At 42.9% G+C, this 25,438-nt stretch overlaps 1 protein-coding gene across 2 annotated transcripts in view; it reads right to left on the reverse strand.

Annotated features, from left to right (window-relative positions):
- Positions 1–21,164, reverse strand: part of LOC140427056 (PDZ and LIM domain protein 4-like) — a 140,292-nt gene extending 119,128 nt beyond the window's left edge. The window contains exons 1-2 of one of the 2 annotated variants that reach the window (XM_072512509.1): positions 20,970–21,116; positions 9,294–9,508 (exon numbers count right to left, since the gene is read on the reverse strand). Coding sequence is in view for 1 of the 2 variants with exons in the window: in XM_072512508.1 (XP_072368609.1) it covers positions 20,970–21,062 (93 nt within the window). In the remaining variant the exon portion in view is untranslated. Of the gene's footprint in view, positions 1–9,293; positions 9,509–20,969 lie in introns of both variants that reach the window. The other variant, XM_072512508.1, reaches the window with a different exon arrangement.
- Between the last annotated feature and the right edge of the window lie 4,274 nt (positions 21,165–25,438).

Raw genomic sequence — 25,438 nt, forward strand, 5'->3', positions numbered from 1 at the left:
CAGGAAGGACATTCTGGCACCGGAGCGGGTCCAGCGGAGATTCACACGGATGATCCAAGGAACGGTAGGCCTAACATACGATGAACGTCTGAGGATCCTGGGATTATATTCATTGGAGTTTAGGAGGTTGAGGGGAGATCTGATAGAAACTTACAAGATAATGAATGGCTTAGATAGGGTGGATGTAGGGAAGTTGTTTCCATTAGCAGGGAAGATTAGGACCCGGGGGCACAGCCTTAGAATAAAAGGGAGTCACTTTAGAACAGAGAGGAGGAGAAATTTCTTCAGCCAGAGAGTGGTGGGTCTGTGGAATTCATTGCCACAGAGGGCGGTGGAGGCCGGCACGTTGAGTGTCTTTAAGACAGAAGTTGATAAATTCTTGATTTCTCGAGGAATTAAGGGCTATGGAGAGAGAGCGGGTAAATGGAGTTGAAATCAGCCATGATTGAATGGCGGAGTGGACTCGATGGGCCAAATGGCCTTACTTCCGCTCCTATGTCTTATGGTCTTATGGTCTACACAGTACAAAACAGGGAACACGACACTTCCTGGGCAGTCCAGCAGGAGACAGCTCAGGGCACAGAGCTCATAGCAAGCCACTCAGACATCCACCATGTGCTGAGTGCCACTACAAGATAGTATTAGGAATAGGTCCACAGATTCCAGGGTTATGATCGAACCTCAATAACCAGTTTACCACTGTAAATAAATGTTAGTAATAAAACTGAGTTGTACCATTCGCAACCGTGTTGGTTCGTCTGTGTAGCAGAGTACCCAACACATCAGTGACCTCTATCAAGTATAAAGGGAAGACAACAGGGACACCACCACTGGAAAGTCCCCAAAGCATGCATCATCCAGACTGGATCTATAATTGCCATACCTTCACGGTGGCTCGGGTCAAAATCCAGGAACTTTCTCGTCAACAACATTGTGGATGCACCTACATGAACTGTAGCAATTCAAGGAGGAAGTAATCACTACCTCCCCAGGAGCAATTAAGGATGGAAAACAAATGCTGACCCCACCCAAGACTCACATCCCAGGAATAAAGAAAATCACGCAAAGAGCTTAAAAATGTAATGTTAATGTATTTTTAAAAACAAAAAGATATAGTGTTAAAAGATTCAAAGACATGGAATGCCAGCAGTGTTAGTTTGACTTTGCAACACTCTTGATACAATCTCAACTCTAATACAATGACTTTCGCCAGACCACAAAAATGGAGAGAGGAAGAGACTAGGAAGCTGGTTCATAATATTATTAGTCTTTACTGCACTATTTGAGGGACGAATAAGGAAATACTCACAATTATACTTTTGCTGGTGGGTTGGCTAACAAACTTTAATAGCCAAAAGGTCAAACCTTGACCCAAATCGATTGGAAACCTAACTGCACAAACGTCATTAATCACGTACGTCAGCCAACAATGCACATGTTTGGGTTCTCCTAAAAATAAATGGCCAAAAGATTGGTTTCTTGTGACAAGGCATTCTTTTTATGGTCTGCTTCCCTGATGAAGACAAGCACTGCACAACATGCTCTCTGGGGACGTGTGGCTAGACACAGCATTATTTAGATAGAAGGGGGTGATAGAGGAGGTGGGGGAAAGCAGGAAGAAAGATATTTGAAACCAAAACCTACCAAATTTGGTAGTCATCTTTCATACATCTTTCTAGACTGAATACTTGCATAGTCTATTCTACTGCATCATCATCGTACTTTGTACAAACTTAAAATTTACTGTGTTCATCACTCAACTGCAAGAGTGCCATTTATTTTAAATACAAGCAGTTAGTGAAGTGAAATCTGCAGATTGCTGTGGGGTGCAACTCAGAACCATAGATTTGCAGGGTGTAAAATTTTGCATGGGTTATTGATCATCTTCTTGAAAAAAAATGACCCGAACCATCACAACCAAACTTTTCTCTTTAAAATGCTGACAGACATTTGAAGGAAGTCTTCTAGCTGTTCACGCTGGTGGGGTCTTCTGGTCCTGCTGATGACGCACCCATGGCGGTAGGTGAAAAGAGTCCACATGCAGCACGACCTGAATAACATTCAGGCTTAAGCTGAGAAGTGACAAATGACATACACATCACACAAATGCCAGGCAACGACCATTTTTAACAAAAAAAGTTTATCCGTCTCCCATTGACATTCAATGGTATTACCATCATTGAATCTCCCACTATCATCCTGGTGTCGCCATTGACCAGAAATGGTACTGGACCAGCCATACAAATGCTGCAGCTGAAAGAGCAAGGCAGAGGCTAGGAATTCCGAGATAAGTAACTCACCTCTTGACGACAAGACACAAGCCAGGAATGTGATGGAATACTCTTGCCTGGATCAGTGCCAAGGACATAAAGTAGCTCAACACCACACAAAATAAAGTAGCCCGCTTGATTGGCACCCCAATCATCACCTTAAACATTCACTCCCTAGATCACAAATGCACAGTTGCAGCACGGTGCATCAGCTACAAGATGTACCATAGCAACTCACCAAGCCACCATAGCAACTCACCAAGGCTCTTTCGACAGCACCTTCCAGATCCATGACCTCTTATCACCCAGAAGGACAAGAGCAGCAAACATATATTAGAAAATCATCACCTGCACGTTCGAGCCACAAAATATTCCGACTTGGATGGTATTATTGTTCTTCAACTGTCACTGGGTCAAAATCCTGGAATTCCCTTTGTAACAGTACTGTGGGCATATCCACACCTAATGGATTTCAGTGGTTCCAAAAACCAGCTCATTACCACCTTCAAGGACAATTAAGAATTAGCAACAAATGCTGGTCTTGCCAATGGAGGCTCAGATCCCATTGAGTAATCTAAGAAAAAGCAGCTAGAAAAGCCAAATTTAACCCTCCCACCCCGGCCTTTCAAATTCTCCTGCTATTTGCCCGGCCACCATCATTCAAAGCGACTCATTCTCACAACACAGTCAAGGTCAAAAATTCACTCAGGTAGAACTTTGATTGCAAGCTCGCATTTACATCACATTGCCATCATTTTGATAGGTTAGATAAAGAAGGGATGAGAAAGGAGGAGGTTGGTTCGGAGCACAAATTGGTTGGGGTGAATTGAGTGTTTCCTGTGGCACAACACTGCAGACACAGCCATTCTATACCCTTTGAATTACAATTGAGCAATTAATATATTTTAGCAAGCAACACATAACTAAATATTTTATGGTCTCTGCAAGAGTGCTATACCTGATATTGGTGTACCTGGGTTCAGGAAGGGAAGAAAGGAAATGGCCAGTCTGCCACTCCTCGATGATCAGGGAAACTGCAGCTAGAATATGCACATGTGCAAACATTGGATGCCATTAGGACATGGCTCAGCTCTGATACCCATCTGGAGAGACAGCCTGCCAACATTAATCGTCATAGTTCATATGTGAAGAATGGGCACCAAAGGATGATTGGCATTCATTGATCTTCTTCCAGCTAAAGGTTAATTAATGCCTTCAGTGGTAAGAAAGGTCACGACTTGAAATATTAATTTGATTTGTCTCTCCACAGATGTCGGCAGGCCTGCTAGCATTTTCACTACTGCTAGCATTTTCAGTTTTGATTTGTGATTTCAGGCATCAGCAGCATTTTTTCTCCCTCTTCATTCATTCATGGGATGTGGACGTTGCTGGCCAGGCCAGAATTTGTTGCCCATCGCGGAAGGTTTTTTGTATTAGTGCTCAATTCACTGCCACTTATCTTCAGGAATAACCACCTTGAAGAAGTTCTGTTCTTTACTCTGACAGGAATAATTTGCCTCTTTTACCTTTTTCACCATCATTATTTTCTATTTCACCATCATGGTTTTCTATTTTACTTTTCATGCTTGATCAGGTATCTTCCAAAACCACTTTCACACCTACATTACTTTCCACAGGAATTGCAGCAGCTTCCACTTACTTCACATGGATTCCAACAAACATTCATGCAGAGTGTTTCGGATCCATTATTACCGATGGATCACAGATTATAGAGATCTCCTGGACATGGAGGGCTCCTAAAACCTGCTGTTCTTGGCACGGAGTATGGCTAATGAGGTGTGACACGTGCTCCCATATTAACACTCGTCCTTTCTCTTAAGCTGCAGCGAATCGCAAAGCTGGCCTGCTTCAAAGCTCTCATTTCATCCTTCATCTCATCTGAAGTTAACATAAAACTCTCTCTCTCTCCAAGTGTTAAGGATTGTAAGCTCCAACAAATCATGGGTAGCAACACCCGTTCATCTTCCCCTTCACTTCCTTTTGGTCCCATCCACTTCTTGCAGTGTATTCATGATTCCCTTTTCTGATGTGGAATGATCAGTCTTTAAATACTCAGCTTTATGCCTTATATCCACACTTTAATGAATTGAGAGCCCAGTACAACATTGAGCTCATCTTTCATTGCGTTGTTATCCATACCCACCTTGGCCAAGTGTCCGTCCCCCCCATGTCCCCACCCCAACAATCTGCAGCCCCCCCCCCCCCTCCCTTCCAAAAGCCATGTCATCCTCCTTCTGCTTGGAGCCCTCCTTCCAGCCTCTAATGTTCTCTATCTTTTCATGAGAACTGCCAATGTGACAACAGCCATCTTAATTTCTCTGCTCCCCTCACTCATGCATACCCTTCTGAACTTGCTACACTCTCTTCTCAGGTCCAGCACTAAAGTGGCTATCAAACCTGTTGACAAGGGTAGTGTTGTTTTGTCTGCGGAACCAACATAAATTCTGATTTTCTCCCAACTACGCCTGGATGATGACCACATCATCGAATATCAAGCCCATTGCTTCCAGCACTGACCTCAGCTCCTCTAGCTCCTTCCCAACAAATAGGAATGTCCTGGTAAAGCTGCCATTTCAGTTTGCTGCTACCCCATTGAACTGATTTCTTCTCATTACAACTATTCTTTCTTCCTTTGTCTGGTCATTCATAGATCATAGAATTTACAATGCAGGAGGCCATTGGGCTGATCGAGTCTGCACCGGCCCTTGGAAAGAACACCCTACTTATGCCCACACATCTAGCCTATTCGCGTAATCCAGTAACCCCACCTAACCTTTTTGGACACCAAGGGCAATTTAGCAAGGACAGTCCGTTTTTGGACACCAAGGGCAATTTAGCATGGCCAGTCCAACCCACCTCCACATCTTTGGATTGTGGGAGGAAGCCAGAGCACCCAGAGGAAGCCCACACAGACACAGGGAGAACGTGCAGACTCCAGACAGATAGTGACCCAAGATGGAAATCGAATTCTCCATCTACATTTGTGGCACTTCTGATGCCTTCTTGTCACTCGTCTTCACTCTCTCCTCTTAACAAGGATATTCAATCTCTCTGCACCTCCACCAAAGAAAAGTACATAATCCACAAAATCTTACATCTCTGCTGGCTGACCTTCAGAATCCTGTATATCCAATGCAGCAGAGCCCCAAGAGATCAGGACTATGAAAAGCTTACTCCCTTACTAAAACCTTCAAAATCAACTTTTTCCAATTAAAACGATATTTTTTTAAAAATTTAATACCCAATTCATTTTTTCCAATTCAGGGGCAATTTAGCGTGCTCAATCCACTTACCTCGCACATCTTTGTGTTGTGGGGGGCGAAACCCACGCAAACAAGGGGAGAATGTGAAAACTCCACACGGACAGTGACCCAAAGCTAGGTTTGAACCGGGGACCTCGGTGCCGTGAGACTGCAGTGCTAACCACTGCGCCACCATGCTGCTGAAAACATTAACATAAAAATTGTTTACAAAATAAACATCTGGCCTAGAATGCTACAGTAACAGTGCAACCAAGGTTCTGCTGCACATTTGCTAACATGCAAAGCTATCACCCACAACCCCTCTCAGCTCAGTCCGGGTATTGCCTCCATTTCAAAATTCTCACCACTGCCACTCATCTTCAACTTTGTCCAGTCTTGAAACCCTCGCGATTTCTGTGCTTATACAAGTCTAGCCTCCTGCACATCCCTGATTTTCTACACATGACACAGCTGCATTGCCGGCTGATCAGACAAAGGAAGTCCCTCCCCAAACCTTTGTCTCTCTTACCCTCCTCCCTTAAATGCGACCACATTGACCAAGGTTTTGTCCTAATATATCCTCCTTATGGTTCAGCATCAAATTTCTGATAACTGCATGGATATTAAAGGCACTATATAAAAATGTTTTTTGAAAAACCTGGTTCAAAACAAAACTACCTAAAGTATCAATTTGTATCGTGGAGATGAACACACATGCCTTGTATATAGTGTTTATAATGCATTTATCAGTTGTGATTTCTGAAAATAAAAAAAAAACAGCAGCTCCTGAATCAGCTTTAAATAGTGACTTTTGGTGGCGCGGGGGGGGGGGGAACAGCAGCTCCTGAATCAGCTTTAAATAGTGACTTTTGGTGGCGCGGGGGGGGGGATTTTAGGTGCTCCAATCTTGAATATTTGCTCAAACAATTTACATACAAATAATTAGCCAACAGAATGCAGCTGACTAAAAGTGCATTTTAAGCAAAGGTATTAGTGAATTGCTGGCAGACATCATGGGCGAATTCTCTGCTTTCCGCCGCTGAGGTCAGGAATTCCGATCGGGTGAAAAATCACACGCTGGCCCATAATCAGGATCGGCGCTCCCAGACTTGGTCCTGACTGCTGGCCATAGCGAGCTGCCCACTCCACGCCGGTAGGAACCTGCAAACAGTTGGTAGGCACTAATTTGAATACGATTAACCCCCCCCCCCCTGCCCAGATGCGGTCATGTATCAACACCCTCCCCCAGGCTGGAACTGCACCTGGCAGGTTTTGATGCAAGTATTGAGAAGCACATTCCTGCCGTGCTGGACACTGGGTGGGTGGGTGGGGGGGTCGAGAAGGTTAGCCCATTGTTTATGTGCTCCTCTACCACTACCAGGCTGGAGAGGGAGGGTCCTACAAGAGTTCTGGGAGTTGTGTGGGCAAGGGGTTCCAGTGTCTGTTCTGACCCCTTCAGCCCTGGCAACCTGGAGATCACTCTTTGCATGGTGACCTTGGGCAATCCCCTGTTCAAAATCATCCTTGTCTGACCTGTTCAAAACTTTGAATTGCTCTGTCTGACAGGTGAGTTGATGTGCAGATTGGACAGCTCATTGAAGGTGCAAGCCAGGAAGATTTTCCCTCTGCTCCCTCAGCCCTATGCATTAAAAACTTCAGCTTTTGACGTGTCGGAGTATTCCTAGAAAGCCCACAATACTTGAAAAGCCTTGAAATCTCCCAGATCCTTTGAAATGCTTAGCATTCTTTCACTTTTGCAATGCAGTACCTTTAACCAGCCTTTGATTGACAGCTTAATGTTTAAACACAGCAGGCTGGAGGTTTGTTTATATATCTTTCCCTTCATGCTTGAATGCAACTGAAGTACCCTCCATTGATCCTAACCACAATGTTTATAAACATCCTGGTTTTGATTGCCAGGTGCTGGCCACATCAAAAGTGCTTAATCTTCCTCTTCAAACTGCAGAAGACATTTGGGTGGTAGGGTGGGGGGGAAAGGAAGATGCCCCTCCTTGATGAGGATAAAGGTGCTCCCCTCATCAGCAGGGTGAGAAGGGGGGGGGGGGGTAGCACCTGACTCTGGCCGCTGGGATCAGTACGCTCATTCCAAATAGCAGCCAGAGACCAATACACGCAGAGAAGCTGGCGTATTCACAGCGGTGCATAATTTTGCATAGTCAAGTATGAGACTACCACTTTGGCGATGCTCCTAGCGCCAGCAGGATACAGTCCCGATTCTCCGCTGGTGGAAGCACTTTAGAATCCTGCCCCACGTTTATGAATATCACCAGTGTTACTTTGAAGTAACATAATACGATTCGGAACTGCCAGAGCACTAAATATCCTAAATTCCTCTTGAATATGTTTGGAGCATTTCTCCATCTGCAAGAATATTAGATCATGAAATGGTTACTTTCTAAACACACTTTGTAATCTGGTTTCTAGTCATTTTCTAAGCTCCCCAGGTAGATTGCCCATTAGTCATTTCCATCTCCATCACGTCACCTGATTCTGCGCCATCTTAGCTCCTCTCCTGCCAAAACCATCATCCATCTTTTTGTTACCCCTAGACTTTTTTTAAAAAAATATGTTTATTCAAAGTTCCAACAAAAATTTTCAACCATTTAAACCCCCCCCCCCCGTAACAGAAAAGTAAAATGGAAGTAACAGAACATAACATAAACATATCAATCCAACATAATACAGATCTTGTACATTGGGTTCCTCCGCACATATTGACTCTCCCATATGTTTATGTTTTTCCTTTTTCAAGTGCCCTAGGAAAACCCTCTACCCCGCCCACCCATATACCCTCCCCCCCCCCCCCCCCCGAAATGTGTTACCCCTAGTCTTGACCATTCCAAAGCACCCCTGGAGTGTAGAACATACGAGGTGGACCATGTGCTGGGCATCAGCCAAAACGCTGCAGTCAAGGTCTGCACTCAAACCAAGTCCATCATCTTCTGGCAAGGAGGTGAGAGGTTTATGGGGGGTAGGCAGGAATGTGAAGTTGAGGTTAAAATTAAATCAGCCATGATCTTATTGAATGGCAGAGTGGTTTGGGGAGGAAGGGGGGGGGGGGTTGCAAAGTGGCCCACTCCCTGCTCCTAATACATATATTAATATGGTTTGGCCACATTTGAAATGCAGTTTCCTAGGTTGTGAAGTGGGACTTGACCCAGAGCTTCTGGCTCAGAGGCAGGAACACTACCCTCTGCACCACAAAGCATCCATATAATACCAGATATGTATTCAGGGTCAGTTTATTATTAGAAACTCTTTCCCCCACCACCGACACTCCCAAAAACAACGTGAACATCAAAATAATGGGCTGCATTTTACATGACACCGGCAGGTGAGTTCTGGGGAGGGGGTCATGTAAAATGAGATTGGTGCCTGCTCCCCCCCTCCCCCCCGGCCTGCTCCCCCCCCCCCCCTCCAAATAAAGTATATCCCTGGAATAAACATTGCAACACATTCCTGTAGATCAACACTCACTATACAAATAATTTGTAGAGCAATGTCTTGATGGTAGTATCAAATTACTTCCACTACAGTGAATAGAGGAAAGAGAAGGAAACCCAATTTTATACACACATCTGTGTAGTTAAAAAAAAAGTTCTTCCATATGTACACACAGACATACACATTTATAGATGACAGTCACAATATTGATCATCACTTCTAATGAATTTCATTTACACAGCACATGTGGAAACATCCAAGTGTTTTACACAATTATTTTTATGCAATGATTTACCTGGTGATTGCTGTACTATAAAAATATAAGCACTTGGGAGTTTCCCCACTTGATGATTCAGTGAAGGGTGCTTTGCAAGGCACAGTACAGAGCCAGAGAGCAGGAAAGCCCCAACAGATTGAATCCTTGGTCTTTGCTGAAATGGTTGATCTCATTGGTGGTACTTTTCAAGAAAGGACAAAACAGCATTTCCACCACTTCATTTTAACCATTGCCTAGAGAGCAAGCAAATTCAGGGTCAGAATCATCTGTTTCAGTAAGGAATTAGCAATCTGAAATGCACTGCCCATGCTGGATCAAGAAAATAACATCACTTGGATAAAGACACTGAATAGCAGCACAAAAAAAGAACTGCCCACAAGAGAAAAGGGAGGGGGAAAAATGCAGTGTAAAAACACAAGGTTTGAGATAATTGTACTGACCGAAGTAGATTTTCCAGCCACTGTGGAACAGACGTAATTCAACAGGCATGGCAGGATTCGTGTAACTCAGAACCTTTCGGGTTAGATTTTTAAAAGAGAATGAAGCTACTTCAAGGCAGGTGGTTGCATGGTTGTTGGGGGTGGGGCAGCAATATATTGAGGACGACAAAGACGGTGGAGCATAAAAAAAGTCTAACAAAATTAATGAAGCACATTTCAATTCATATGCTCAGTCCGCCTACACTGAAGGGTCAATAATGCAGCCAGATTGCCTTGGCAATGACACCGCACAGGTCAGTGCACAAAGTCGCCCTCAGTTAAGCCAAGGCCCAACTATTTACAAAGTGCAAGGAAAAAAAAAGCAAACTAGAATTCTAGCATAAAAAGGCAGAACAAACACAGATGAATAGATTGTAGCAATTTAAAGAGTATGATAAACTCAGTTGTCATTTATATAGAAATAAAAGTTGTCCCCATTGTGAAAACAATTAGTAAAAGTAATTTTGAGAAACACGAATTAGGTTAGAGTTGTCTTTTCTGAATTCCATGCTTCTAAACACAGCATGCCATAGCAGTTCTCTAGCGATTAATGCAGCTGCACATTCCACATAGCGAATTCCCACACTGTGCCAACAGTGGCCACTTCGGAGCTGCAACATTCTGGTGCAGACACACACTAATTGCAATTTATCATCAAGAAAATCCTATCCTTCAGCCAAAAGAAAATAACATTTTTCAAACTGAAGGCCTGGAAGAAAAGGCATAGTGCGCGCAGAACATTTGCTTCTGAATTTCAGGGTTGATCCAAAGAATCCGTCATATGTGCTTTCAATCTCAAACTTGTGCCTACAGCTATTTAAAAAAGGAGTTAGCCCCCTGCCACACATCACGTTCCCGAAGACAATTCATTTAGTCTTATTAAAAAACAATCTCCCCTCATTAATTCTCCTCCGCGCATCTTGTTTTCTGAAGGCAGGGACACGGAACCTGCGTTGCCATGAGGAGCAATGCTAATCTTTGCTTATGAACCTGATCAATGAAAATCCAATTGTAGGGTAAGAAAATTTAAAGTCAATCCAAATTTATCCTTCAGGAAAAGGGCTCCAGGAACCAAAGCAAGCCCAATTTTCCTTTCCCTCCTCCAACCAGAAATTCAGCCTAGATAATATTACAAAGCAGGTCCTGGACCAAGGGTTGTTTTTCCCAGTGAGAATTAGCAGCACACCAATATATCAGATACCCCCGAGTAGTTACCTGTATCCCTTGGTGCAGTGAAATCACAGGACTGGTGTACTGACTTGTGCCGTGTCATTGCCAAGGCAATCCAGGCAGGATTTCCCACAACCTGAGCAGCTAGCTGATCAAATACGAGGGTTTGGATTTGTGGCATGCCTTGTCCATCAACCTGGCAAGGGAGAGAACTCTCAAAGCACCATTGTGCCATTTATGAAAAGGAAAATGGTCTGAGGGGGGGTGGGGGGGGAAATGGTGTGCTTTCAGTTCCTGCCACATTTCACATTTCCTACCAGAAATCAATGTAATGCAACTGATGAAGTACCACCTCAGGAAGACAGCAACTTCCGCTAGCATGCAAGGCTACTCTGCAGAAGCAAACTTTTCCTGGATTTCAAAGAACTAATGAAATAGCAATGATTCGATTATCTGATGGGTAACATCACCCTGCCATTCTTGCCTTCTTCAGTTGCACCGGAACAGAAGAGAGCAGCTACAGAAAATCCACAGCACCAACCTCAACCCTAGTCAACATTTTGCATCATGGCAAAAAAGGGTGAAGCCCAACAGAACCAACTCTTCCCCAATTGTAACCAACTAACCTTCGTAGCAAATACCCTGCCTGGAGGATGCAAGTGGTGTATCTAGCAATGTCAGAATAAACAGACAGGTACATAGGTGGGCATGACATTAAATACTTGAGAAATTGCCCTGGATTTCATTAGAACTTAGGGAATATACAGATATTAAGTTCTTCCCTGGACAGAAAATAAATGCATTGTAATATTAAAAATGGAAATAGGCTGTAAAGCTGTAATATTAAAAATGGAAATAAGCTGTAAAACTATAAAAACGTAGTTACTATGTACTGATAAAAATACAGTGGAGTTTTAACCTTGTTTTATAATAACAGCTTAGCATATACTGGGGAAATAATGGTAAATTTTATGTGTACCTTGTTAAAGTGCAAATCATCCAGTAATTTCTGGAGAGGAAGAGAATTTCGAATCACCACAAATTTTCTAAACAATTTGCATCACTAAGCTGTCAATCTAATAAAAATTGCAGCATTGCATCAAACCTCCCATAGGTTTTACAAAAGTGCGTGTTAATTTGCGGATTATACTCAAATCGCAGAGTTAGGGTTACTACTGAACATAGAACATAGAACATACAGTGCAGAAGGAGGCCATTCGGCCCATCGAGTCTGCACCGACCCACTTAAGTCCTCACTTCCACCCTATCCCCATAACCCAATAACCCCTCCTAACCTTTTTGGTCACTAAGGGCAATTTATCATGGCCAATCCACCTAACCTGCACGTCTTTGGACTGTGGGAGGAAACCGGAGCACCCGGAGGAAACCCTCGCACACACGGGCGAGAACGTGCAGACTCCGCACAGACAGTGACCCAGCAGGGAATCGAACCTGGGACCCTGGCGCTGTGAAGCCACAGTGCTATCCACTTGTGCTACCGTGCTGCCCACAAGTACCCCTTTTTTTTTTAAAAAGGACCCATGATCCTGCAATACCACTTAAACCTGCCCATCTTCCTTTAAATTGTGGACTTCATTTCTACAGGTAGTAAATTGTTGAAAGAGATTTAACATTTTAATTGCTCTCACTACATCATCAAGCTCACATTTCCAGGACTGAAAAATTTGAGCTAAGGGAGAGGGAAAAGTGCAAGTAACAGGACACCAACATGAGCTGCCCTGTTCCAGCAATTCTTCCCCCACAGATGCTGCCTGACTCAAGCTTGCGGCTTGCAACATTTTCCATTGACTCCGATAGGCTTGCAGACCACGGAGGTACAAACAAACAAGAGGTTTATTGGAAAGGTGGTTTACTCTACAGGCTATTAGGATAGAGAGCCATTTGCCCTTGCAAAAAGCTTATGAGATCATCAATGTATCACGTGATGGACCCAAGTGCCCTTGTTCCAACTAGGAACACAACTCCTTTTCTGAATAGAGCAATGCCAGCAGAAGGGCCATTGCGCTACTCAATTCATGAAGATTTACTTACAGTATTGGAATACTGAATAAGAGTAGAGGTACCAGCATTTCCAACCAAGGGTGGCTGCTTGTTTACATTTGTCACAATTTACATTAAGTTCCACATTTATGTATCCAGCAATAAATTCTAGTATTTTCCATTGCCTCCAATCTTAAACTGCACACTTACGTTTTCTTATTCTGTTACTCCTAAAGGCAACAACTCCTGATAATTTGACTTCCATTTACACATACTACTTCCATTACCGGTTGCTAGATAGCAGATCGATGCAGAAATTCTACTGAATTGACTCAAAAACAACTCAAGCTAGATGACATGAATTCAAACTTATAGAACATGGAACAAATATGTATTTATTTGATACCTTGCCCTCCTCCGTTCTCCTCTAGACACAACTTTCTTGGATAAGAGGATGACCTATAGAGCTCAGGTTTTTTACCAAGTGATTTTGCAGAGCTCACTAGCAAATGTACACAAGCACAAATCTCTATAAAATCAGTATGCTCTGCACAGCGCCTCCCCAAGATTGATCAGCTTAAGATCGTGAAAGCACATGTGGGTTCCTTCCATACATATACAGGAATAAAAAATCAAATGGAAAACAATTAGCATTTCTACACTGGAAATTGCCCGCAGAATTCTTCAGCTGCGTAAAGCTACAGAGCTTGTCCATAAATATTGACTTGTGCTGGGGTTGCTTCATGAGTTCTGCATTCAAAGAGCCACTATTATGCAAACCCCTAACATCGGATGTTGGTTATTGTAGCCGATCCTAATCGTACTTCATTCAAAGTCTACAATCAAATTTTCTAGAACAGTTCATTAAATAGTGATCATTAGCAGGAACCCCAACTTAAATGCCCTCCCCCCTACATAAGGTAGTTTGTTATCCTGAAATTAGCCAAATCAGTAATCAAGGATTAAACTTCAGGTATGTTATTTGTGCAAGTCTGTATGCACACCACATGGTATTATTGTAATTACTTCCAGTACATAAGAATTATAACGAATAAAAGAAATCCACTTATTAAAAAACCCAAATCTTGAATAAAATTTTAGACAGAAAAAATAATCACTAGATACAAGTTATGTCCATGTGGCAATTCAGCACACAAATATAACATTTTTAAAGCCATGGTTAGTACAGTTTTATTCATTAATATTGATAAGCTGCCTAATTTAGAAATGCTTGGTTTACATGAAGTGTCATGCCAAAGGTATGTTCAGCCCTACGAGTCTCTTTTGTCAATCTATTAAACCATGGTACCTCAGCTCAGACATCTATTGATCATAATTGTACCTCAAGTAAGATGCAGGGGCACCAGATTTATCAGAATGCTGTTGAAGCTGAAGGTTAAAAAGGGTAGATTGCACAAGGACAGGATGAATATCGTCTTCCTGGGCTGTAACAGAATCTCACATTTATATAGCACCTTTGACATGAAAATAATTTAAGGTGCTTCATAGGTACATAAATAAACATTAAGGATTTGTTTAAAGTGCAGTTTCCAATTGTGGCATTCTGTAAATTTTGATTTTGAAAAGCACAGGAAACTTGCTTTAATGTAAACCTACAATATTTAACAGACACTTTTGCCCTCAGTTTATCAAAATTTAACTCATTGTCCTCCGTATCAACATCTATTTTGAAAGACTTGATTTATTTACCAGCCAAAGACAAAGCTACTAGGAGGTGGCCTTCAGCTTAGTCGAAGGGGGGGGGGGGGGGGGGAGGGCGATTTAAAAGGCTGCTACTGGAAGAGAAGAAATTGGGAGAGGTAGATCTATTGAGAGCGGAACATCAAACGTGGAATCTAGGTAGCTAAAGGCATAGCTGCTACAGTGGAGTGAAGAGATGCACAAGTGATCAGAGTCAGAGAACAGAATTTGGTGGTGGTAGGTAAATTGTAGAACTGGAAGGAGCTGCAAAGAAAGCACAGCAGCAAAACTATAAAGGGATCTAAGCACAAGAGGAAAAAGGTTAGTGGCACTGAAGGTCAGGAGACAAATGCAAGGTCAGCAATAGAGCAAGACCTATTGTGGGACAGGACAGAGGCAGCATGTTTTCAGTTGACAAATGTGGAAGATAGGAGGTCAGACCAGGAATAGTGATGCCTGGAAAAGATAAATAGCATAAACAAGGCTCTCAGCACAACATGACTTAGGCAAGCAACTTAACGTAGGTGGTCTTTGAGACGTAGAGAATATACGAACACCAAGAAACAAACAGTTCAGCTCTGTCTGAGGCAGCAGATGGAGGCAAGGTAGAATTGGTGGCAAAACTAAGGATTTAGTACCAGGCTTTGAGGAGGCCAGATGTGGTCTCGTCAATTTTTAGCCGGAGCAAATTACTGATCATCTGTGACTGGATGTCACAGAGGCAATCTAACATCAAGGAGGCAGTGGAGGTCAAAACAGAGCAGAGCGTCATCAACATAGTGACTCCTTGTCTGCACCCGATATTGCCAAAGGGCGATCTGCCGAGAGGGTCACAGTCTGGGTAACAAATCAGGGTGGGGGGGGGGGGGGGGGGGGGGGGGAATTACCCGAGCAATTTCTGTATCTGTTCGACCTGGAAGCTGACTCACAGTCACAAGGCTACAAGCCTTTGCATTGTAGTAAGTTTATAGGTAAACAAATGTTGCAGTTGTTATTTACCATAACTGGTGAATGGGAAATATTACACCATGGTTGGAGATCACTGACTTTGGTCAGATTGGCAAGTGTGAAAAAAAGTGGGGCAATCCCACTTAGCACAGAAATGAAGGAAAAATCTTGGGTGTACCCAAGTGTGTATGACCAGGTCAAAGGCAGCAAGTGATCAAGGATGCTGATATGCTATCAATGAACACACGACGAGTGGTGAATGTAACTGTGGCTTTAATACACTAAACAGAAAGCCTCCTGGCCTCTGACCCCGAACTGGATCAGAGGCGGAGACCAGCCACCTTTATACATGAGCCCAAGGGGAGGAGCCGCAGGCAGATCCATCAGGGACAAGCTCAGGCATGCAACAATACGATACAATACAATGGTTTACCACAGATGCACAAAGCACCATGGTCACAGAATGTGGTTTATTCAGTCCTGTGTCAGCAGGTCAGATATTCAACTGCAACATTGCCCTCTCCAGTAAAGTGTTCAAATTTTAACTGCACGATTTGTAATTTGGAATATCTTCAATTACAGTAGTCCCTTAAAGTTTGACTCGCACAGTTTAGAACAAAAGCTCAACAACTTTTCCAATTTAAAGAAATCCAAATGTTACAACTACTAATAAATGGAAAGGCCATTCATTAAGATAAAGGTTCTATTCTGGGTTTGCATTACTATTCTTCACTTAATACAGTACATTCCACGACAATTAAGCTTCATAAATTTTACATCAGCATGACACTAATCTCCTCTTTTAAAAGATGAGAGTTTTGTTCAATTTTATGGTCAATTGGAAGACCAACTGGAGCCAATGCCTACTGGCCTGCAGGTGGCAGCATAATGTCTGTTGCAAAGACACTCAAAAAGGTAGTTTTCACACTAAGATAATTTGAAGGGAAGAAGAGTAAACCTATTTTGATCTTTCCAAAGCAGCTATACGTCAACCTTCTGGAATCATCACACATTCTCCATGACAAAAACTCTTTAAAAAATGTCCCACTCACATGGCAAATCTCTCCCCAACTCAAAAAGCTGGGTAATAGAAACAGAGCACATCTGTTACATTTGACATGGTATCAGAATGACTTGGTCACAAAATGTCACAACTAAAAGGTCAATTGATAGATCCCTATTAAAAAAGAGATCCGCATTAAACAAAAAGGAGAACTGAAGACTCTAGTGAATACTCACATCAAGATGGCAAAGTAATCAAATAACTAAATGTAATAACACCATACCCTTGAACCTCAAGTGCAACAACTTAGTTAAATGGACAGAAAGCTCCGACGTGCTCTACCAAATGGCTCGTCTCATTTCAGATGCATAAAACTAAGTACACGTATTTAGTCTGCCACATTTTTCTATTAGTTCATGTATAACATAAAAAGCCAATATGTTCAAGCATTTATTGTCTTGTAATTAAGTAGACTGTACACCTAGTACAGTAATTGTGGTTTAATAGTTTCTTGAAATGCAACCCAACTGTAACCACAAAGGAAGTACTGGGAGTAAATGACTGACCTATCAGAAAGATTTTAAAGCAAAAAGGCACTGATATTGATAGCTGAACTATGTATATTAGTGCAAGATTAGAGGCAGCACAGTAGCTAGCACAGTTGCTTCACAGCCCCAGGTCCCAGGCTCAATTCCCGGCTTGGATCACTGTCTGCGAAGTCTGCACGTTCTCCACGTGTCTGCGTGGTTTCCTCCCACAGTCCAAAGGTGTGCAGGTTAGGTGGATTGGCCATGATAAATTGCCCTTAGTGTCCAAAAAGATTAGGTGGGGTTACTGGGATACGGTGGAGGCGTGGGCTTGGCTGCTCATTCAGAGAGCCGGTGCAAACTCGATGGGCAATATGGCCTCCTTCTGCACTGTAAATTCTATGATTCAGAATATGTTAGCAATTTGTAACCCTGTATTTTTGTCAAGCATTAAATGCAAGAGCAAGAAATGCTCATCACAATATTGACTATTTTAATTCAATGCAATTTTTTAAATTCACGTTTATGGAGTATTTTTCAAGCTATCATTTTGAATACTTCAGATGGACAGGATGCAAGTGACCCAAGCAGTGGAAGGAGTTGAAAGTCCAAGGAGAGAATATCAGTTAGCCTGTTAAAGCTAATTTTGGTAATTAGCTTTACTCCACAAAGGACAAGAGGCATCGCTCTCCATTAGAGTGAGACAACTGGTTATGTTGCATGAGGCGAACCACTCCACGTTAAGTATGGGGCAAGGCACGGTGGCAAGCCTCCTCGAATTACCACAGCTGGTACACAGATTGAACCCATGCTTGTTGGCATCATTCTGCACCACACTCCAGCCATCTGACCACCTCCCCACCCGTCAGTCTATTAAAGATCACCCCTCTATTGTACCCTCTCAGCTGGATAGCTAATATTGAAATAACCAAAAATGTCTCTCTGTCTACTTCGTGCCCATTTAATTATCCCAGACATTCTTTATGTGGGTGTTTTCTATTTAATTATCCCAGACATTCTTTTATGTGTGGTGTTTTACTATCTAATCTAAAATACTTTCACTAATTTAAACACAACTCTGGATCCTATTATTTTGTATCAGCTTTCCTTAACTCAACTATTTCATTACTTACAGACATATCAACAACTACCCCCTCCCCTGCCCAAATATTTTTTGCTCTAAATTAGAGGTGGAGCTTGTTTTAATCTTTCCTTGGAGGCCATCCACTACACATTAAATCATTGCTCCTCATTTTGGAATTGTCTTCAATGCTTGCACATCCCTTCTGTGCTGTACTGTTCTGTGTTCAGTAGCATTGCAGCCAGCCACAGCAACTTCAAGTATGATCTGACCAGTGCGTGTACAGCTTCAAAAAAATGCCACAGAATAATCACTGTAATCCTTAAACAAAAATGCATGAACATGCTTAAAAATTCCTTTTGCTTTCCACTACAGAGAAATAAATCTGAAATTTTTTAAAAAAAATTTTTTTAAATGTGTTACACATCTGCTGCTTTTTGCTATTCGTAATGGCACCAAAATGATATTTGAATTAGTCTCAGATGGACAGAATGCAAGTGACCTCAGCAGTCACTTAGGTCACTGCTTAGGAAACTGGATTCACCCATTACCACTATAAAAAGGGCATATTCAGTCCATCAGCTTGTCCAAATCTCAGTTGCTTGCACTTTAACCTGCATCAAGCTCCCCATCACCTCAATGCTCACCAACCTACATGTACCCAGTGCACCAACAGGGTTTCAAATGCTTTCATGCACTTGCACATCTCAAGATTCCTCCAGCCCAAGAACCATCCATGAACTCTGTTCCCTTAATACTAGTCCCTCGTTCAACCCTTCACCCCGACATTCACAGACATACTTTCAGCTGTCTAGGCCCTCAAGACTAGCAATTCCCTCCCTAAAAACCTACCCAGGTCCAAGTTTGTCATCACCCTGCTTTTTGCCAGGTCATTTTTCTATACGAGATATTTTCCTACATTTAAGAATATGCTATGAAAAGACCCGGTTGTAAGTAAGAGTTTCTTGTATCTCACTATTCTCAAGTTGGTTGGCACTTATAATCACCAAGTACTGGAAGATGTACAGCTTAACAATTCAAAACTCTGGTTAAAATTAATAATTTATACAGGTTATGACATGTTCAAGGCTGAGATAGTAAGAGAATCAAGGGTTTATGGGGATAAGGTGCAAATGTGGAGTTGTGGATCATCGTATCAGATCAATCATGATCTCATTGGCGGAACAGACTTGATGGACCGAATGGCAAACTTATTCTCCTGTGTCTTACAGTCTAGGACACGAGTACCATTTCCCCACTTTAGAAAAGAAGGCAACTGCCTGTATTTTATAAATACAATTACGAGCTCTTTCCAGACAGCATCCACTTACAAAGAATAACAATCTCCCTTTATGTGTCAATCCATTTGGCTGCAAGTTGTTAAAGCTTTATGCACAGTAGACAGAAAATTGGTAAATCAAACGTGTAGTTCAGGCTATGGGGCTGGTGAGGGTATTAATGAATATTGGAGAACCATGGTTACACATGTAGCTATCAAACTGCATGTAAATAGTTACATTAAATAGAAAAAAGGATTAGTTTAAGACAGTGTGACCCGTTTCTCTGTTAAAGTAGGCTAGGAGTAGTATAAAAGACCGCATGTTTCTTCACCATTTGTTAAATTTGTATTCTGCTTTAACTGTACCAGCGCTTTCATCAACAGCGTAACTTGACGAAAATCACGATCACAATAGATTTCATTTGAACAAGCTTCCTCACGTGCCAGATTGTAACATCACAATTTTGGATTTTAATGATTGAGTTGCACCAACTATATACAGGAAATCTCCGAACTGGCAAACTGCCCTCAATTAAACTAGAACCAAACCAAAATGCATCATCATAAAGAAAAAACTTCGCCCGTGAAATAAACTTAAATCAATCGATTTTAATATGCAGCATAAAAAGAGAACACAGCGTACACTCCAGGGTCTGTCATTTGTCATTCAGTGAAGGGCTGCACGGTAACTCGCCAGTGTGGGATAAATCATTTCAAAATGTTTCCATCTCATGCAGTCAGTGCCTTCCCAATTAGAGAATGCCCCCCTCCCTCCCCAAATAATCTGTTTTGCTATTCAAGTCATTGCCTCTCCCAGCTCAAAGTTACAGTTACCATCAGCCATCTGAACAGTTCCCGACTCTGAACCTTCCCGGTCTCTATCTCGAGGTGCCTGTTTATCTATTCTCGCGGGTTAAATGGGTTCAGGGAACCCCCTCCCCCAGTTTACAACTGCTCTCGAGAAGAAGCCCATTGATGCGCTCCAGTCTCACAGTTACAATGCTCACTTACGCTGAATTAAGCAACAGCCCGTTATGCCCTCAAGATAATCCTTGGAGGCGATTTGTTACCAACAAATCAACTCAAATTTTAAAAAGGAAGAGGGAACACAATAGTGGCAGACCCAGCAGAAAGGTGACCCAGCCAGCAGCTCCCACTGGCTAACACTTCCTTTATTGTGATTGCTAGGACAAAGTTAGGCGGGGGGGGGGGGGGGGGCGGGGGGGTGAGAGAGAGAGAGAGAGAAAACTTTTCCACTTCACCCTCGAATAAATTTGTATTCTTTTCTTAAAACTTAAAAATATTGGCTGACCGCGCGCGGTGCAAAAGTAATTTAAGCAACTTTCCTGTGGGCTTCTTTCCACAAGTTACAAACTAATTTTAAAAGCATGAAATGAAAACGATACCAATCGCACTCCCCTCCCCTCCCTCTCGCCAAACGAGGGGATGGGGGGAAAGAGACGTTCCCAACAATGTGTTGCCTTTGGAGGGACGTTGTCGCTTACCCGCGAGATGGTTAAGGGTTGACTATAGTCCTTGCCTCCTACTAATCTAAAGCCCCAAGGTGACGGTCCGTAAAGTGTCACAGGATGTGGCATTTCTAAGCGGTTTATTGTTACTCCAGCCGGGGACTTGGAGCAAACTCTCTGTGACTCCCCGTGAGAGCGCAGGCTGCAGCAGTCCGGCTCTCCCACTCCGCCCTCCCTTTAAATTCGGTGCTTCCACATTACATCATCCCCCTGCAGCCTCCGCCACTCACAACAAAGACCCGCAGGCCGTCACGTGCCCTTGAGTGACAGCTCGACCCTCCCGTTACCAGGGCGACCGACACCGCCCCCCCCAGGGACCAGACCATCGACGCAGGTGTGAACGTTCGCAAAGCTCTCTGGGAATTGTAGTTCTCCCCTCCCACACGCATACACATTAGCAGAAGCCTCCTCCCAAAGCGCCAGGTTGATGTGTTATGTACTCTGGGATAACACAGGCTGCAACTGGATGCAGCTTTAACCAAAAGATACTCCAGACCTTGAAGTTAGTTCAATCTGATTTATTGAACCAGTAGCACAGTTCTCTAAGAGTTCGACTCTTAACCTCAGTGTGGTTACTCTGACTGAACCAGACTAGCTCTTAGCCACGTGCTGGAGGTGTGATACTGTACATACACCCTGACTCACTCTGTAGATGTTCATCAGTGGAAAGAGGCAGAGTGTGAGTGCCTAGAGCCTTTTATAGTGAGATACCACCCCTGAGTGTCCTGCCTGCTCATTGGTCATGTCCTGTTCTCTGTGTTCATTAGCTGCCTGGCTGTGCCTGTCTGTATATCATTATCTGCATGTCTGCATATCATGACACAGGTATCACTCACATAGCAGCCCCTCTGTGCAATCCCAGTGCCTGCTTGTCATTCAGACAACTGCCTTTTTACAACTTTCCTTTCTCTCTCTCCAGGCGGTGCAGATGGCTTTGATAAAGGGTCATCTGGACTCGAAAGGTCAGCTCTTTTCTCTCCCTGCAGATGCTGCCAGACCTACCGAGATTTTCCAGCATTTTCTCTTTGGTGCAGATGGAAAGGTGGCTGTCCCCCTTGGCAGTAATGTCAAAAACCAGAGACCGCAGCTTATAAGTGATTGGCAAAAGGACCAAAGGCCAACACAAATGGATTTTTTTTTTTAAAGCCAGCCTGTGGTTACAATCTGGAACGCGGTGCCTGAGAGTGTGGTGGAGGCCGTTTCAATTCTGCCTTTCAAAAGGGAGTTGGATAAGCATGTGGGATGGTTGGGGATGGGGGCATAAAGTTGCACGACTATGAAGAAAGGAGAATGGGACTAGCTAAATTGCTCTTGCAGAGAGCTAGCACAGACTCAATGAACCAAATGGCCTCCTTCTGTTCGATAACAATTTGACATCTTTATTTTTGTTTTCATGGAATTTGTTGTGGTTCCTTCATAGTTTTAGCAATGCAGAAACTAAATCAATATGTCAGCTGATCTCACAAAATTCTGCAACAATGCCCACTGGCAATTTACAGATTTTAGTACACTTCTGGCATGCGGAATTTGCAACTTCAATTATTTTATTGCGAAGTTGATGCCCCATAGGTAACTCTTATAACGGTGTTATCCTGGGAAAATTTTATGAAGGACTTAAAACTGCACAGTTTTATACTAAGATCAATTATTTGTGAGTGTCAATTGTTTGGCTGTCATAAAAACACTGAAACTCCTATTAGGTACAGTTTTGTTCACAGGAAGTACTTATCAGCAAAAGAAAAGTTAATTATGCAAATTAGTATCTATTAAAGAGGAATTATTCACATTGTAAGAGCTGTGCATTGCTTTAAAAGTATTAAAATGTTGTACCAAAATAATGTTTATTCATGCAGATGATGTCCTTGGGTTTTCTAATATAAGCAATGACCAGCAATTTCTTCCAGCTTTCAAGAGAATTTCTGTGACCATTTGCTAAGCCCACTGCAGGGCTTGAGCACACAAATCAAAGTCAACACTCCACTGAGGGGAGTACTGTACTTTCAGAAGTGTCATCTTTTAGATAAGACTTTAAACTGAGGCTTGTCTGCTTGGGTAAATGTCAAAGGTCACATGGCATAATTTCAAGAAGATCAGGAGTGTAATCCAAATGCCTGGGCCGAATGTATTTCAAATTTTTCCAATTAAGGGCAATTTAGCGTGGCCAATCCATCTACCCTGCACGTCTTTTGGTTGTGGGGGTACGACCCATGCAGACACAGGGAGAATGTGCAAACTCCACATGGACAGTGACCCAATGCCAGGCTCGAACCTGTGTTCTCGGAACTGTGGGGCAGCAGTTTCAACCACTGCGCCATCGTGACGCCCCACCCTGGCTAATATTGATCTCTCAATCAACATTGCAAAAAATGTGTTTATCATAATGCTGTTTATGGGGCTTTCCTTGTGTACAAGTTGGCTGCTTCCTTTCCTACATTGCAACAGTGACTACCCATTCATAAAGCAGTTCATTGGCCGTAAAGCACTTTGAGACATCCAGTGGCCATGAAAAGCACTGTATAAGTACAAGTCTTTTTTAGGATGATATACTGTGCCTAACTGCACTAGAATTGACCATATGTAAGAATAAAAAACATGAATGTATATAGTTCTTTTGAGATGCTCATGATACTCACCTCATCTCTGTGCTAAATGGTCTATCCCATACTCTCAGACTTGGATCCCTGGTTCTTGACTCCCCCATTATTGGGAACACCCTTCTTGCATCTACTTCTCCAAAAGGTCAAAGATTGGGCCTGGGGCACATGGTGAGAAAATGAACCCAAGGCAAAAATCTACTTGACCCGGTCCTCACCAATTTACAGTTAGGTGTGACACAGTACAGTTCTAATGGAGACAAAGTCCCACCTTCACACTGAAGACATCTCCATCATCACCATGCTAAATGGGATAGTTTCAGAAGAAATCTAGCATCTCAAAACTAGGTATTCCTGAGGTTTGTGGGCCATTGGCCACAGTAGAATTGTATTCAGCTACAACCTGTAATGCCATGGTCTGACAAATCACTCACTCAAACATTACCATCAAAACAAGGGACAAACCCTTATTCAATGAGGGGTTCAGGAGAGTATGCAAGGAGCATCACGAGGCATACCTAAAATGATATGCCAACCTGGACAACAAAAGACCAAAGGACTGCTAAACACTGGAGCAGCATGTTGCAGACAGAGCTGAGCCATCTCGCAACAAATGCATCAGTTCACATCTTGCAGTCCTGTGACCTCTGGTCATGAATAGTGGTGGACAGATTAACAATAAGTGAAAAAAAGGGGGCTCCTAATACCTTCCAATACTCAATGATGGTGGAGCTCAGCTCAACAGTGCCAAAGACAAAGTTAAAACATTTACAGCCTTCTCCAGGCAGAATTACCAAGTGAATGGTTCATCTTTGCCTCCTCCCAAGTTCACCAGCATTACAGATGCCTGTCTTCAGCCAAATTGGTTCACCCTCATGTGATATCAAAAGATGAGTGCACTGGATATATCACTCATATTCCAGAACTAGCCCTGACCAAGTTGTTCCAACAAAGCTGATATCTGGCTGACAAAGTAGAACATGGCCCAATTATGCCCTGTCCGCAAAGAGCAGAACAAATCTGATCCAGCCAATTACTGCTCCATTAGCTTATTACAGCAATCACAGTCATCAGCAAATGAGAGCAATATTTTGTCAACGGTGCTCCTGGCACTTACTCAACAATAGCCTGCTTGCCAATGCTCAGTTTGAGTTTCAACAGGATTACTTAACTGCACATCTTATTGCAGCTTTGATCCTAACATGGACCAAAGAGTTGAGTTCTATTTGTGAGGTGAGAATGACTGCTGTTGACATCAAGGCGGCGTTTGATTAAGTCTGACATCAAGGTTCCCCAGTAAAGTTGTAGTCAATGGGAATAAGGCTAATACATACCACTGACTAGAGGCATACCTAGTATAAAAGAAGATTATTCTTGTTGTTGGCAGCCAACCAGCCCAGCCCCAGTACATCGCTGAAGGAGTACTCGGACCAGTGTCGTGGACCCAACCATCTTCAGGATCTTAATCAATTATCTTTAGAACATAGAACATAGAAAATACAGCACAGAACAGGCCCTTCGGCCCACGATGTTGTGCCGAACCTTTGTCCTAGATTAATCATAGATTATCATTGAATTTACAGCGCAGAAGGAGGCCATTCGGCCCTTTGAGTCTGCACCAGCTCTTGGAAAGAGCACCCTACCCAAACTCAACACCTTCACCCAACACCAAGGGCAATTTGGACATTAAGGGCAATTTATCATTAGCCAATTCACCTAACCCGCACATCTTTGGTCCAACATAAGTTCACAAGTTGTGATATTCGCTAATGATACCGCAGGATTCCGTTCCACTCACAGCTCTTCAGAAAATTAAGCAGTCCGTGCCCATACAGCAAGACCTGACACCAT

The sequence above is a fragment of the Scyliorhinus torazame genome, chromosome 7, assembly GCF_047496885.1.
Source record: "Scyliorhinus torazame isolate Kashiwa2021f chromosome 7, sScyTor2.1, whole genome shotgun sequence".
Lineage (NCBI taxonomy): Eukaryota > Metazoa > Chordata > Chondrichthyes > Carcharhiniformes > Scyliorhinidae > Scyliorhinus > Scyliorhinus torazame.